Below are 17958 nucleotides of genomic sequence, written 5' to 3' on the forward strand. Positions count from 1 at the left end.
TTCACGGCTCATTCCTTTTTGTACACTAATTCGAATTGGATATTGTTCCTATTGGACTCCGAATTCGATTTATTCATTCATTTGGCATCGCCAAACAGATAAGCATCATAAAACAAATAATCTATGGTACGATAACATTTGAAAAGAAAGTAAGTGCGATTTTACCAAACAAAAATTATTTCATACATAGTTGATAATTTTATCCACACTTAGGCCCCGTTTGATAAGCTAGTAATACCTAGATATAGATATATATCTATACATTTCTCTGTGTTTGCTATCATAATTACACTAACTTACAAGCCCTTGTTTTTCTCTATAGCCCATCTCGGCCCGGCAGATTCAGCGTCAAAATGAGCCGATACGTATCTCACCAAATTCGTCGGATACCAATCTGCCTCTATTGATATATCCAAAATAAAAATTTTATTTCCTTCCTACCCTTTTCTCCCAACGCTCTTTCAATCCTTCATCTCTTTCAATCTCAGAATATACTTCTTCCAACACTCTTCAAGCAAATGGCTGACATCTGCAAAATAATCATCCGGTGAGTGTGTATCAATTGTCCGATCTTTCTCTATTTATTATTTATCTTCTTTTTCATGATGAAATTATTTCTGAGTTATCGCCTAGTTGCTGCTCTATTGTTGAATTATTGTTATTTAAAACCCCCAATTCAATATTGCCGATGGATTTTGTTGAATAAAGTTGATTGGAAACAAAAACTTGTTCATATGTTTTTCAAACTTGCTTTCTACATCACGAATCATAGTTTCATGAATTTTCAGCTTAAGAATTTCTTTATTTTGATGAGGATTAACACATTTTGGGCAGGTATTTCACAAATCAGAGATTCAGAATTCATTAAGCAAATCTCTATATTTTGGTGTCATTAATTCCTTGTGTAGCATAATTGTTCATTGTTCTATTTCTTTGTGCCAACATGGTGCTTTATCTATTCATTATGGAGTAGTATTTATTTTGTTTATCATGGTAATTTTATTGTGTGTAACTCATGGATATGCTGACATTTTTCGGAGTAAAAAACTTTTCAAAATTTTACTATGTAGCTCATGAATATGTTGACAACTTCAAACCATTTTGAAAATGTTTTTGGGTGAATAGAACATGAGTTTTTGAAAATTATGCTTCTGTTTTATTCTTTGATGGGTTTTTCTTTTAAAATATTTTGCATTTCATTTTTAGAGACATAGTGCTAGGGCGTGATGACACGATGTTGATGCCGGATTGCAGATGTGGAAAGGAAATGTCAGTTTAGTGTGTGGGCAAGGATGCGCAACCATGGTGCAATGGCTAGTATGTTTATTTTATTTAGATTTGTAATTGATAGACTTGTGTAAAAACAAAATGGAACTAATATGTGGAGTAGTAGTTTGTGTGGATATTTCACTTTCTAGAGTGAGATATCAGTGTTATTATTTCTCAAGTTTTGGTTTATGATGGTGAACATGCTGAACATGTTGTGTATGTTTTGTTAGTTATCTGCTAAACTGCTACACATTTGCTGACTGAATCAAAGATTTTTTGGAGTCTACATTTATAACTCTTTATGGAGGCATTTGCTTTGAAAGAATCACTCTCATCTGCTTCACCAAATGCTCCATTTTTTTTCTCCAATATTTTGCAGAGAAATCCCCAACAGATATCATGGTGGTGCTCGTCCTCCCATCTTGCTCAATCAAATGAAAATGTCAATTAGCAGCATATTCGTTCATTCTTCATGTTTCATGGATAGCAAGCTTAATAATAGTTATGTTCAATCACCTTAATAAAATCTACTTAGGTTCACCAATCACACCAAAATGCAACAAATATACCCTGAGTTTTATCAGCAGCACCAGCACTGCTCTCATACTTTGGGCTGCTAAAAACGCAGAAACATCAGCCAGTTAAGTTAATGGCAGCAACTCAGACATTGTGTCCTCTGGTTCAATTGATGAAGTTCTGCAGAGCATGGATCAGAATCCATTTCTGACTCTTCCAAAACTTTGCCCAAAGCCAAGAATGCTCGTATGTGCTCCCTCAAATGCAGCAATTGATGAGTTGCTATCACGTGTGTGGATTTCACAACAGTCTACTAGTTTCAGAAATTTCAAGGCAAAAAACTTGGAATCAAAAGATTTAAAACTTAATTTACATCAGAGTTATTCAAATGGTAGTGAATATATCAAAGTATGTGTTGCTTAAGGACTTGTATCTGGAGGTAGAGAGAATGCAACAATGTTTTTTTTTTTATCAGCGAGCTCTGGGCCACGGTGGCGTTGCTGGGCAGCAGCTGCGAGGGTAGGGAGGTGGGTGTGCGTGGCTGCCGAGGGAAAAATAGTAAATGTGATGTAAAGCTTAGGAAATCAAAATGGTTAAGGATAAATATCTTGAGGAAAAGGGGAAAGGAAGGTAGTGTGTAGAGACTTAACCCTTCTTCTTCAAGCACTTACTTGCATCTTTACTTGAGATGAATTTTGTTTAGAGAGTTTAGTGGTGGAAGAATCAATGCAACTTGAAGAAAAGGCAGGGCGAATCAGGGGGACGAAAGAAAAAGGTAAAATCAACCGATATTGTGTTAAGGACCTTCTCCTTAACTGCGATCTGCCGCGCGTTTGCGGCGATCGAAAAGTGTTCCAGCGTGTTTGCGGCGATCGTAAAGTGTTCCGGCGTCCTTCGTCGGGTCGGCGGAAATAATAGTTTCGAGTTGTGCGCGGGTTCCTCCCGTCGGGCAACGCGATAACTAGGCGGCTGATAGAATACTCCGGCGTCCAATCAGGATTGGCGGAGGGAATCCAAATTAAGATTGGAAAACACACATTATGTTTGGGAGAAATAATAATTCATTAATTGGTTGAATGAATGAATACAATATGTCCTAAGACTAGAATACTAGAAACAAATATCTAAACAAATATAGAAAAGATACGGTAAATCTATGATTTCTAAAGATATGACATGAGATTGTATCATATTGGACATGAAATTATTGACTAAATCTTCTCATTTGTCTATGAGTGTCGGCATTTTCCCATTCGTTAGTATTAGTATGAATTATTGGATGGACTCTATCTCATGTTATGCTTTTGTGGAGATATACAAGCAATAGCAATGGAATCTCGGAGGTACCTGTTATTTACGTTGAAATATTCAGTGACTTTGGTTTATTGATCCAGTTCAATTTCTTTTCGAGTTTCCTCTACTGTTAAATTATCTTAATCACTTCATAGATTTCTGCTTTACTAAGAACTTCTGATTTTCTTATATTTGATGTCTCATTTAGAAAGAACTTCACTGATTTTCATCAATTGGATGCAGTATAACAAAGCTTTATTCTTCGTCGTATGCTAAGTTACTGTCTTTGAGGCTCGTGTAATACTTGCTAATTGCTACCCCCTCCGTTTCGCCATAGTTGAGTCATTTTACCATTTCGGGAAGTTTCTTCATAGTTGAGTCATTTCTATATATGGTAACTTTTTTCTCTTTCTTACTTTACTCTCTCTTACTTTATTCTCTCTACTTTATTCACTTTATACTTTATTTTCTCTACATTTTCCTCTCTCTTATTTTTTATCTATTTATTTAACACACCCGACATTCATTTCTAAAACTCCGTGCCCAAAAGTTCCGCCTCAACTATAGCGAAACGGAGGGAGTACTATTTATCTTACTCTAGTAGTTTCGTGCTTCGACTGCTGTTTGTTTTGATAGCTGCAAGAACATATGCGCCCTTTCTGTTTTCGGAGTTCAATTGTACAAGTTGTGGCACCTCTGTTTTTAGTTTCAGGAACATATGGCTAAGGTTGAATATGATTTTTTTTTACAAGATTTATTACACCTACGGTTAATAAGGGTGTTCGGTATGATGGATTAAATAAGATTAAGTCTTATGAATGTTCTTCGGCTGGGTAGATATGATGGAGTACTTAATCTCGGGACAATGCTACATAGGATTAATCTTGGCCCATGTGCTCGCTTGTTACCTTTTACAATCTAAGATGCACTTGGGCTAATTCAATCTTCAGCAATATTTATATATATCAAATGATGACAATAACACATACTACAAATGGTTTATTCCACTATGTGATACAGACTTGACTCTTTTTGTACAAATGGTTTCGATATTTGAAGGAAACAAATTATTTGTACTACTCCAATTTTCCAACTATTGGAAATTGCATACTCCCTCCGTCCCCCATTAAGAGTCACATTTTTCCATTTCGGTCCGTCTCCAATTAAGAGTCACACTTCATTTTTACCATAAATGGTAGTAGGTCCCACATTCCACTAACTCACTTCACTCACATTTTATTATAAAACCAATATAAAAAAGTGGGTCCCACATTCCACTAACTTTTTCAACCAACTTTTCTTTACATTTCTTAAAACTCGTGCCCGGTCCCATGGTGACTCCTAATGGGAGACGGAGGGAGTATAATAGTACGAAAGAAAAAACATTATATTTGATCAATAAAAGATTTATAAGAAACAAAATAAATATAAAATAAAAACAAAATGAGATAGTAAATGTGATTTCGGTCATGGCAGTTTTAAAAATGACAAAATGAGAGTAATACTTATTTTATGGGTGAATGAGGCTATAGAGTTCCCCTGACATGGATACGGATATGAGCTAGTTCCCCTCTCATTGCCTCTTTTGTAATCCATTCGTGCTATAATAGTGGAGAAATTTCTTTCTGACACAAAATTAAGAAAAATGTGTAATACATTAAATAAAAAGATAATAATATATGAGAGAAGAAAAAATAGAGAATAAAATAAGAGAATGGAAAGTAAGAGCTAATGTCTAATGTTACTTTTTACTAAAAAAAGAAATGACTATATTATGTAACGTTCAAATAGAAAAATAACTATACTACTGCGAAACGGATGGAATAGTCATTTTCTTTTTCAGTTTTTATTTTTTACATTTTCATCTTCAATTGATGACATTTCAATTTTAGGTCATCTCAATTCACACCTTTCCGCCATCCATTATTATTTTTGTAAATGTAAACAGTATTCAAGGAAAACAATTTTATAATACAGTTGGATTAAGCATTTGGGTTCTTACACATGTCCTCAAATGTTTTAGATTCATTTGCGCTTGGTCCCATTATATCAAATCATGTGATATTATTTAATAATAATTATATTTTGATCGATTAGACATATTTCTCATGATGTGAAGATAATAGTCCAACAAATATTTATGGTTGGGATGGGCCTTCTTGACTCTTTCAGTTCATGGTCTTATTGTAATCAAAATAAAATCCAACATCTTTCATTTTCTTGATGAGCAAATAAAAGTACAATAAATTAAAAAAGGTTTTATAGTGTTATGTGTCTCAAATTTCCGTAAATTTCAAAAAATATCCAATTTATGTATTTATCAAATGTTTCAGTTTTAAATGTTTTCATTAAAAAATTGCATTGTGTGTATTAAATGTTTCAATTTTTCAGCGTTTTCTATAAAATTTCCGCAATACAAAATCCGATGATGGAAAGTTGATTTATTACGTTATAGTCTTAGGTGGATTTTTTTTCCCACCTCATACATATAAACCGATGCTGTTTGAAAAAAGAAAGATTAGTAGTATTGTGCCTCTAATTTTCTGCATATTTCATAAAATGTCCCCAACTTTAATTGTGTTCGATAAAATGTCACTAAATTTGAAGAAGGACGAAAGTTGGAGATGTGAAAAAATAATATAACCCTTTGGTTCTCTGCTAATACGATGTCGTTTGATGTATTGAATGTGTGAGAAGTTGTGTAGTACTATTATGTATTAAGTCAAAAGTTTGAGTCAAATTGAGAGACAAAAAAGAAGAGACTTATTTTGTATATTAGGCCGCGGATTAAAATCCAGTGTTCGATTTTCTCCGATCGATGAAATTTTCGATTGATAATTTGAGTAATTATCAAATATTAGGTTTGTTGTTCTCGGATCCGCAATCATGCTTTTCAAGCTAGTGCTATTGTTTTCATGATGTGCGAGGGCCTCAAAGTTCATTTTTGTTGTGTTTTTTGTTGGTTGTTGCTAGATATATTAGGCATTGTCGTTGTTTGGCTGTGATGTGCTACTGTTTCTTTCTGTTTGGATTTATGTGGTATGACTCTTGACCGCTTGTCATGAACATTTGCTTGACGTCTGCATGCTCGAGCTTTTTTCTCTTAGTAAAAAAATGGATTAGTCAAATAGGTATTACTATTTTCTAAAGCTTAAACCTTACTAAAACAATCTTCAAAGTCAAATTAAAATATGATATTCGCTTCAATACTATATCTTATCGTGAGAAAATATTCGACATACACACTCATAATATACATAGAATGAATTCACATTCATGAACTTGAATTTACAACTAGATTTGTGACTATGGTCCACAAAATTGACAGTGAAATTTGCAACTTAGCTTCTTGTGTATTATTAGGCCATCAATTTCAACATTTTTTTGCGGCTATATCTATTTGTTGTCAAATTGAGCAATAGCTTTGTATATTAATTTGCCGAATTAGGCTTCATATACTTTTAAAATTTGTGGATGGGATCAATTTGTGATTAAAAATATATATATAATTAGTCCTTTATTTTTATTTTGCCGACATGAGTACTTGTGTTACAAATTCTTGATGCCATTTGGATAAAATCATTTATTCAAATAGTAACATTTTTATGTTTTAATTACTTGAAGAGTGTTATGTTCTTGTAACTGCATATGAATATTAGTATAGAAAAACAGAATAAAAATAAAGATCAAAAAATGATTATTAATTTACTACTATGTGAGTGGGGTAAGATCTGCTCTCGAGACTCAAAAAAGATTTTCCACACATTTGTCAACAATCTAGAAATAAATATTAATTACCGCATTAAATCGACAAAACAACGTGCTTATCCAAAACTCAACCTTACTTAAAAGTCTTAAATAGGATAAATTAGCAGAAAAATTATGAAATTTCATTACATATTGATTAGTTTAATAATTTAAAAATCAGTTATAAAATTAAGAAAGTTGGATTTATTTACAATTATTTCATAATGGAGTTTTTGCTAAAATTGTAAGTACTACTCCACTATTATGACAATAAAAAATCATATTGAAATGTTACCAGAGATGACTTGTACGAGTTCATGTGATCGTAAAGTCAATTTAAATCAACCTATGTTGGATGTATTCTCTACTTCTCTAGTGAAAATTACATTAGTTTGGGCAATATATATGTATGATATAAGAGCGTGTTTTCATAATAAAAAATGCATATGTACAAAATATGTTTGATTCAAATATTCTCTTCGTGCGCACCGACACATAGACTCACGCTCAAACTTCTATAGTTTGTCATGTTGGAATCTATGCCCGGTCAATGAACTTTGACCAATTATAATTTCAACGAGATATTTAATTTTGTTAAACTAAATAATATAGTGTCGATCTACGTTCGGAGTAGATGACCGTGGTATATTTATTTTCTCAAATCCGATTCCCGGTGAGTGAGAAATAATGGATTAAAGTTGTGCAAAATTGCAAACTTAATGAGCTATGGGATAAGCTTAGGGAATAATTAAGAGAGTTAATTATCCCACATTGGAAGTTACAACCTTATTAAACTAGTATTTAATAAGAAGGATTATTACATGGAATAATTATAGTGGACTAAGATGGGCTGTAAGAGCCCACACGCGCACGTCGCCCGCCCCGCCGCGTGCCTCGAGCCCAAGCCCGCGCCCGTGCCCTTGTCCTTGGATCTTGGCAATTGGTCTTTGGGCCTGGTCGTGGGCCTAGTTGCGGGCTTGGCCCAAGTCTAGTGGGTCTAGTTCTTTTTAGACCATCACCGTTTCCACGTCAGCGAGCCAAGCGGGATGCCACCTCGTCAGTATGACGCGGTAAGCCAACGTGGCTGACACGTGATAGTCCACGTCGTGAATGAATCTAGAAGCTTCTAGACTCAGCCTCTCTAGCTCTGAGCGCGTAACGCACGAACGTTACAGCTCGTAACCGACGACCGTTACGGTCTACCATTAATGACGGCCATTATGGCCGTTGACCCCCTGCAGTGGACTGAGCCTATAAATAGGCTAGCCATTCTAGCATTCTCTACATCAGAAACTAGAATCCACACTCTGCATCATACACTCTCTCCTCCTCTGCATTGTTCTTCTGTCGAAGCTCTGCCCTCTCCTCCATCCAGTTCGCCTGCTCGATAGCGGTGCTTTGCTTCATGAGAGACGTAGCCGTTTTATCTTTGGGGACGAAACGCCAATCCGAAGAGCACTACCGGGGCGTATCTCGTCTTGCGGAAAGAGGACTCCTCGACTCGGCTTTTCCAGTTTATTTGTTTCGAATCTTCTTTGTAATTTCGTTTCAGTTACTTAGCTCTTGTATTCCTTATTGTAATCCCTAAATCTCCCACATGTCACAAAGACACTATCTAGAAGATTAAGTCCATATTTTCTTTTACGAGTAAATGGACATAAACTTCAAGGACCCGCTATGGTGGACTCGAATTCGAGATTTTTGGTCTTATATAGTAATAATCTCTCTATCATTTGACCAACTCATATACATAAGACTAAGTCGATATTTTATTCTTCTTCCGTCCGTTATTAAATATCCTATAATGCCATTTGAGACGTCAATCATTGAATGTCTCATTTTATTTTACTATTATTATTTTTCGATAGGGATGTTAATGGGAACTTGCTCAGATTTGGATCAACACGCTCGAGTGTTTGGGTTACTCGATTATGGATTTAATAAAAAAAAATTCATTTTTAAAGTGTCAATCCTTACCCTAAATCATTGGGGTTCAGGCTAATCGGACTAGGAAACTTTAATGATTTTGTAACAATACTACTATACTATATTTCTATTGATAATTTTATATCTATAGTAAGTTAATAATGATTGAGTTTTATTTCAACTCGAAACTAACATATATCTCATGGAATGATGAAATACATTTTTTCTAAAAAGTATAATTATTTTAAAATTTTTAAATGATAATTGTAAAAACTAAATGATAAATAATAATAATTATTATTATTATAATAACAACAACTACTACCACTTCAAAGTAATGAATCAAAATATATTTTCAAGTACCTTTTAAAAAAATATATTTTTCTTACCTTTAAAGATTTGACTAATAGTAATGAAAATTGAAAACTAAATAACCAGAATTAACTCAGTACAAGGCAATTTTAGGGGCTCAAATTATTTTGGGTTATATATTAAGTTCCGGGGCTATTCGATTTTGGGTAATTTGAGTTGTAATTATTTACTATTACTCTAAATTTTAATATAATAAATTTGTCAGGTTATTCATATCAATGTGTGAGTTTCGAATTGAATTGTATCCTTATATATCACATTCCTCTTATACGTATTTTACGAAAAATTTCAATCCACTTTTTAAAAAATAAGTTAGACTTAAGTGAGATATTTATTCATGAATATACGAGTATTATATTTTCCAAATTTTCCAGATATTTACAACCGACAATGGATGCTATCGATTGGCTGAATGGTGTGAGTCTCTTCACTTATTATACAATTTCGATATGGATATTCAAGCCAAATGTTATATTGCTAACTTAATACTTAATTACTAACTACAATTAAATAATAGCTATTAGATATTCAAATTAAAGGTCTAGATCATCAACCCCGAAATGTTAGTACGATCAAGAAAAAACGTCAATAAGGCCATATGATTAATTCCAAAAAATATCAATAGGAGTAGTAATGTCAATTAACTACAACATTAGTTATAACTAACTTTTAAAAGAAATCCCAAAACTTTAAATTCATATGACATATATCAAATTAAAGATAATTTTATAAGGATTCCAACGATATACTACATGCATATGTTCCGATGTCAAAATTTGAAAAAAAATTCAAAAATTTTAAATTTTTTCATACAGCAGAAATGTCAACATACTATATAAAATATGTCAATATAATACATGTAGAATGTCAATATAAACAATGGGTTAGCATTCTTAAAGCATTGTGTTGACATTCTCAAAACATTGTGTTGATATTTTCGAAACACTATATTGACATTTTCATCAAAATCCTAATTTGGAGTTTTTTTTTTATCTTTTTCGATTTAATTAATAAAACGAAAATTACATGTAGCAAATTGTAGACCATACGTTTTCTAAAATCCTATTACCTTAAATTAGTTGTAGTTAGCAATTAAATGATGAGTTAACAATTGATCACTGCCCATTTGGTCGAATTAATGACCCATAAAATTATGAGTAAAAAATACAAAATGATCCTATTCCATTTAGAAAAGTGTGGTGCATACTTTATTTCGATTTTAAATAATTCTTTTTATTAGTTTTTTTATTTCAATCAAAGATTAACTATTATTGAAAGAGAGAATCTAGCTACTCCACAAAAAATGTTTTAGACAAGACAAGGGTAGATAATTTAAAAAACAATAATATAGCAGAATCTGAAAGCCGGTAGAGATTGGTTAAAAACAAATACTAAAAAAACATAAAATAACATAAGATCAAATCAAAATCGATTTCCTCAATGAGATAAGAAATTGTATTTTTTTTTCTAAGGAATATTTTTTATTATCGGTAAATTTTGTTAAACTATTATTTTAGGTACGTGAATTTTGAAAATATCATTAAGATTCGTAAATTATAAGTAAATATCAATCAAAATACTCTTTTAAGTACTATTTTTAAAAATTTTCAGATAAAAATACCCTCAATACCGTGATGGGTAAACATTTTTGTACTAAACTTTTATATACTGATAATTTTTATAAATATCTTTAAGTATGTACTTTTGATAATTTTTTTTATAAATATAATACTATAATTTAACCTTCAATATTACTCCCCCTGTCCCACGTTACTTGAATCACTTCTTTTTCGAACTCGTTTTGAAAAAAATAATAATAAATAGTTAAAGAGGAGATAAAGTAAAGTAAGAAAGAGAATAATATAGTTAAGAGTCCTTAACTATATTATTCTTTTTCTTACGACTCTTAACTATATTATTCTCTTTCTTACTTTATTTTATCTCCACTTTAACTATTTATTAGTATTATTTTTTCAAAATGAGTGCGAAAAAGAAGTGACTCAAGTAACGTGGAACGGAGGGAGTATCATTTAAGTTTGTGACATGCAAGAAAAGTTCCTTCTTCAATCTTTTATAATTAAAGAATTTTAAAATATTTTGAGATATGGATGGCCCTAAAAACTAATATCACAGTCAATAGAAACTAGTGATACTTGACTATTGATATACGAAGTATTATTTTATTATTAAAAAAATATATTAAAATATTTTATTTTCTAAATACTAATAATAAATTGATGGAATTGCCCTTCAAGGCATTGAGGGTATTTTTTGCCCGGAAAACCTTAAAGTAAAAAAAATGCTTCGATTGATATTAGCTCGTAGTTCTCAGACCTTAAATGATATTTTCAAAATTCACGCACATAAAATGATAGTTTGACAAAGTTCGTGGACCAGAAAAATTTTTCGCTCTTTTTTTTATTAGGGTCAATGGTGTGATATTGTTTGAGGGTTTAAATTAAGTCAATAGATATGCATGCAATAACTTCGTTTCTATCTCATCGTATCCCATTCTGTTTTGCGAGCGTTGAAAATAATCGTGAATAGCTAAGGCGATGAGGTTTCTTTTTGTATATTCTTATCTCTCTATCTCTATATCTGAGACGCTTGAATTTTACGAGAATCAATGGACTTGTAGAAGCGAAATGCTATCCCGACCTATCCCTACTCGAATAACGACATAATGTTTACTCGTTCAGATAACAATTAACGCGAATCTTTGGAAAATAGAAAATTGCTCTATATAAAAAGTGGGAAATTTTGCACAATTATATATTACATGCATTCAAATTTTATTTCGGAAAATAAACCATGTATGCCAGGTTGTATCCTAAATCATGTAATCAATGTTAATTAATTCTCAATGCTGAATAAATTATATATGTATGTGATTTATTTTTAGTATCTCATCCTTTATTGATCGTGATTCGTACTAATAATTGCTACAACTTTTATTGATGCTCTTTTAAACATTTAATCTTGGTACAAAATTAGTCATTGATTTCTCAACTAATAATATGATGCATTCTCTCTATCGTTTATTGCCTTCTCGAATTATTTAAATAATTGTGGAATTGCATATTCTAAAAACGAAAAAAGAAAAATTGTGAAAAGACATCATGGAACCTACGTTCTTTAAAAACAAATGCTAACAAATATTTGTTGGTAGTTTCTTATATTTCTTCATGGAATTGAAATAATTCATTCATATTGTTGGCTGTTTGTATGTGTTGTGTGTGAGAGAGACTGCGGCGAATGCTGATGTAACACGTTATTAAAATCAAGTAGTTTTTTTTTTCAATAATTTCATTGGACTAATTTCTTTCTCCATATTTATTTAAATGACTGATTATAGTATGAAATATGTGGCACACATATTTAATAAGAAAACATTATGTTAGTATTATTTGTGAGGAACTTGATTTTAAAACTTTTAAATTTGTTATTGATGTTCATATTAAGTTACATAATATTATAGCTTGATTTATCTACTTTCTTTTTAACAAAAAAAATTAAAAGAACAAATCAGACTTAAATTGTTATGTTATTTGCAAAATTAATGAGTTCAATATTAAATCAAATGGAATAATCTAAAAATATGAACCACAAGAAAATAAGCATTCACTAATATTTTTTTTGGTATTTAATTACTAATATATGTATGCTCAACTGCATATATTACTAGTATATAACGCGTTTTTGAATTTTTTTTTTTTAGCACACTAAATTCATATATTTGGATCAAACCACTGAATTGCATTTGAAGAAAACCCAAAAATCATTAAATTTATGTAATCGAATTTTAAAAAATTAGAAATATAAATAGTACTACTAAAATTTCGTGGTTAGATGTCGGCGTAAAAATTATACTACTACTCATAATGAAATAAATGGTATGGCGGCGCCGCCTACCTTCATTCAATTGGATTATAACTTCACACATGGACACATTTTATTCACCATAATTACTCCTTAATTAACATAAAATTGTGAATATAATTAACTCACAATTTCTATAATTCTTCTGGTCAAACATCAAATATAAATCAATTTAATCAATTTTGTATTTTTAATTTCATTTATCTTAAATAATCAAGAATATATAAATATGTGATTCTGAATCTTATTCTAGAATAAATAGTAGTACTATTATTATTAGTTAGACATAAACTCGTTGGAATTCTGTGTAAACTGTGATTTGCAAAATCGTAGTTATAATAATGAAGGAGGGTAAATACCGAAGTCAATTGAAAATAAGTGCGATTTTCCATTTTAGATAAGCCTTTCTTGTTTCTTTCTTTTTCTCCATTCATCTGAATGCACAATGTGCTTAGTAAGTGATGACTAATGTTTAATTTATTTATTTTAGGAGAAACACTATTCAAATTCCAAAAAATAAACACACTCCATTCATCGCCCATTAGAAGTCACATTTCCGTTTTTGTATTCGTTTTATAAAAATGATAATAAATAGTTAAAGTGGGGAAATGGTAAAGTAAGAGAGAGAATAATGTAGATAAAACTTTTTTCAACGTTATTATCTCTCTTACTTTACCATTTCTCCATTTTAACTATTTATTATCATTTTCATAAAACAAGTGCGAAAATGGAAGTGTGACTTCTAATGGGGACAGAGGGAGTAATATATTAAGTGAAAATGTATATTAAATAGATAGAAAAAAAAGAGGAATACAAATAAGTGACTTACTTTTAACGAATCCTATCTATAATAATTTGTTACAAGGCATCCATAGCCAATATTATCGCATGACCTCACTTTCTCACTTAACACACAAAATAACATCTCCTAAAATCCCGTGCCATTTTCCAAGTGTGACATCTTCTTTGGGACGGAGGGAGTATGTTGAATAAAAATGACTCGTTTTTTTTTATAATTTTCATAAGATTAAAAAAATAAGGATAATTAACGTATGTAACTGCGAGCCACTGAGCATATTTCTGTAACACACTGCGTACGCCCCACCCGCACGCAAGTTCGTGCTTGAGCACCAGCCTGGCCACCCATTTTCATTTTCGATTTTCATCTATATACATATACTCTATACTTTCTCATTGCTCACTTCAAAAATTCTCATTCCAAATTACGACCTTTAAGTCCTTCAACTTTACTTTTAAGCACTTTTCTCAGACACTGGCTGCTAATACCCATACGACTACGAAACTACACGCCATCAAGCCCAACCGAACCCTCCAATACTTCACGCTCGTGTCTCGTTACGCACCACCCTCGTTGCGTTACTCATACCCCGTGCAGCAACAACACCACAATACACATAACAAATCACAAATAAATAAATTTAAAAAATCACAAACAAATAGTTTAAAAAAACAATAAATAAATAAATATATAAAATAAAAACTAATATTAAATAATATAAAAATAATAAAAACATAGTAATCCACGAAGCCTCTCCTTCTCCACCTCCATATAAATACCACACCATCACCTCACTCCATCATTTCATTCTTCTTCTCCTCCCCCTCTCTCTCTCATGTTCTCTCTCACTCCCAATCTAACCCTAACCTAATTCAATTTTCCCCCCAAAATTCCCCCAATCCATGGACACCGCCGTCTGCTTCTCCCCTTCCTCCACCTCCTCCTCCTCCTCCGAGCCCCCAATCAAGCGCAAGCTCCCCGCCGAGAAGCCCTACCGCGGCATCCGCATGCGCAAGTGGGGCAAATGGGTCGCCGAAATCCGAGAGCCCAACAAGCGCTCCCGCATCTGGCTCGGCTCCTACTCCACCCCAATCGCCGCCGCCCGCGCCTACGACACCGCCGTCTTCCACCTCCGCGGCCCCTCCGGCCGCCTCAATTTCCCCGAATCCGCCCCCGACTACGCCGCCGACCTCCAGAAGGACCTCTCCGCCGCCGCCATCCGCAAAAAAGCCACCGAGGTCGGCGCCAGATTCGACGCCATGATCGCCGCCGGCCGCGCCCCCGCCGCCCCCATCAAATCGGCCCGGCCCGACCACAAGCCCGATTTGAATGAGTATCCGAGTCCCGAGTCTTCGGAGGAGAATTGAGTTTGTTTTTTTTTGGGGGATTTTTTATTTTAAAAAAGAAAAGAAAAAGAAAAGGAGATGTATATCTATAAGGGGAAATTGGATTATAGAGAAAAAATCTTGCTTTGGTTTAAAATTTTAGTTTGGTGATTATTGGAGATTAAATTGTATAATTCTTAGTTGGATTAGCAATGGGAATTGATTTTGTCGTTTTCTCTCTTTGGAAAAATGGGAGTTTTTTTTGGCCTATTCGATTTTAACTGTTTCATTGATTGTGATGAATCGTGATGGAGAGAGATAGGTAGAGAAATTGGTCGAATCGTTATTTGTTGAATTTATATTACTACTACTAATTTTGATTCATTTAGAGCTTCTACTCCGTCAGGTTAATTGATGAGTATTTATTTAATTTTAAGATTAAATTAATCATTTTCTATTTTAGAAAATCTCGTGTAAGAACAAATGATTTAATTAATTTCGTGTCAAAAAGAATTGATTTGATTAATTTGGGATGTAGGGGATAAATCTAAGTAGCAAAGGTTAATTATCTATAAAATTATGAATTTGGTCAGATTCAGGTGTATATTCCACAATTTAAAAAATCTAAATAATAAATCTTGAAATTTTAAAAATTGTCAATTGTTAATAAATCGAATAATTAGAAAACTAATGAGAGATGATAAATAAAGATTAGTGGTCCTATGGTTGAGTTGGAAGGTTTGTGAGGACTGCTCTAGTGGGCGGTGAGTGGTGTATAATGGGCAGGTGGGCGGTGATTCATTTTTTTAATCTTTTTTTATGATTTTATTTTCATTATTTTAAATAATTACACACCTCATGCAATGTACTTCATGCTCATTATATTTGCTAATCTAGTCTTCTTCTAATTCTTATCAGAACAATCTAATCTCACATTCTTTCCACGTGAGAATCTATTTTATTATTGTTAATTGATGGAAATTATAAATTTCTAGTAAAATACTAACTATACTTCACTATTTAAGATAACAAAATACTAGTAGAAAGATAATATCCTTCTATGTGATTGGGTGGCTCGGAAATAAAATTATCTTATAAAAAAAGTTTGATCTGGATTTTGAGATAATGATATACTACCTCCGTCCCTGAAAGTTTGACACAGTTTACCATTTCAGTTCGTCCCTAAAAATTTGACATACTTCACTTTTTACCATTTTTGGTAGTGGACCCATATTCCACTAACTCATTTCTACTCATATTTTATTATAAAACTAATAGTTTAGAATAGGACTCACATCCCACCAATTTTTTCAACTCACTTTCTATTACATTTCTTAAAATTTGTATTAGGTCAAAGTGTGGCAATATTTGGAGGACGAAGGTAATACTACTTTGGAGGCTAGATTCGTGGATCAGTAGCTGATGCTCATAAATTTCCTTTTTACCGGTTGACTGAAGTGGTAATATATTTCTCTCGTCTCCGGTTGACTGATTTGTGCTTTTGCCTCCCTATCTTGCTAGTCTAAAAATTTATTGAGTGTTTTATATGCTTTGGTTAAGGGAGTTTGTGCATTTCGTTTGCTGATCAGTGTGATGGTGCTAGGGCCAGTGGCAAGAGCAAACTCAAGTGCAAAGAGGTTTAAGTCCCAAACATGCCATAAGAATATTACTCCCCCCGTTTCAGATTTGTAGTAACATTTTGCCATAAAAATCTGTCTCACATTTGGAGTAGCATTTAGAATTTACCATATTTGCACATAAAATTTTACCCCATTATTCACTAAAATTACACCCAAACGCCATTATCTATATTAAAATAAATCGAAACAAAAATAAAAAACCAAAAAGTCAAAGAGGGACCCACCTTCAACCAACTCACTTCATTTATTACACACTCCATCATCTCACTTCATTTATTACACACTCCATCATCTCACTCTATCATCTCATTTCATTTATTACACACTTCACCTCTCACTTCATTAATTACACACTCTACCAATTCCTTAAAACCCGTGCCATAACTAAATGTTACTACAAATGTGGGACGGAGGGAGTATTTTTTTTTTTTTCATGGCTTTTCATCCCCAGATGAGTTATCACTCCCCCCAAACATGACCTTTAGAGCATCCGCAATGATCGGCTAGCCGATTCGTCGCGCTGGTCGATCGGCTAGCCGAACCATTGCAGTCGGCCAGCGCAAAATCGGCGAGCGGATTGGCGTGGGCTCGCCGATCGCTCGTCGCTGGCCGAAATGCTAGCCGATCGGCTAGCCGCCATTGTGGAGGCCCGATCGGCCAGCGCCGATTTTCGATTTTTTTTTTTTTAAATCATATATAAACGCGATTTTCGTTTCATTTTCATTTGCACCACTTGTTTTAACGAGTTTTCTCTCTCTCTAACTTTCTGTTCAAGAGCATCATCGAGCGATGGATCACGCGGGTGGTAGCGGTAGCGGTAGTGGTGGGGATCCCGAGGAGTACGAACGGATGATGAACGAGGCTATGGAGGCCTACATGAACCGCGAGATGGAGCGGTACATGCGTATGGTGGAACAGCAGGCGATACCTCGCTCCTCCACGAGTTGTCCACCACCGAGCAAAGCAATTGATCTAGGATCACGCGCACATCGGCGGCTGTACGAGGACTACTTTGCAGAGTACCCGCGGTTTCTCGCCAACATGTTCCAAATGCCGGCGTTTCGAATGCGCAGGGAGTTGTTTATGCGCATCGTTAGGGCATTGGAGCGTCAATATATGTGTTTCCGCTTCAGAAGACACGATGCGGGCTGGCAGACCCGGCCACACCCCTATCCAAAAGTGCACGGCGGCA

General features: G+C 33.5%; 1 protein-coding gene and 1 long non-coding RNA gene across 2 annotated transcripts; both read left to right on the forward strand.

Annotated features, from left to right (window-relative positions):
* The first annotated feature begins 311 nt into the window (after nt 1-311).
* On the forward strand, nt 312-1555 carry LOC125218696. Its single transcript, XR_007176005.1, has 2 exons — nt 312-547; nt 1207-1555. It is a non-coding gene; the product is annotated as an uncharacterized LOC125218696 (long non-coding RNA).
* A 13044-nt stretch (nt 1556-14599) lies between these two features.
* LOC125211290 (ethylene-responsive transcription factor RAP2-1-like) lies at nt 14600-15362 on the forward strand. Its single transcript, XM_048111024.1, has one exon. The coding sequence runs from the start codon at nt 14704-14706 to the stop codon at nt 15166-15168; it is 465 nt and encodes a 154-aa protein (XP_047966981.1). The 5' UTR covers nt 14600-14703; the 3' UTR covers nt 15169-15362.
* Nucleotides 15363-17958: the final 2596 nt, after the last annotated feature.

Source organism: Salvia hispanica, chromosome 1 (assembly GCF_023119035.1).
Source record: "Salvia hispanica cultivar TCC Black 2014 chromosome 1, UniMelb_Shisp_WGS_1.0, whole genome shotgun sequence".
Lineage (NCBI taxonomy): Eukaryota > Viridiplantae > Streptophyta > Magnoliopsida > Lamiales > Lamiaceae > Salvia > Salvia hispanica.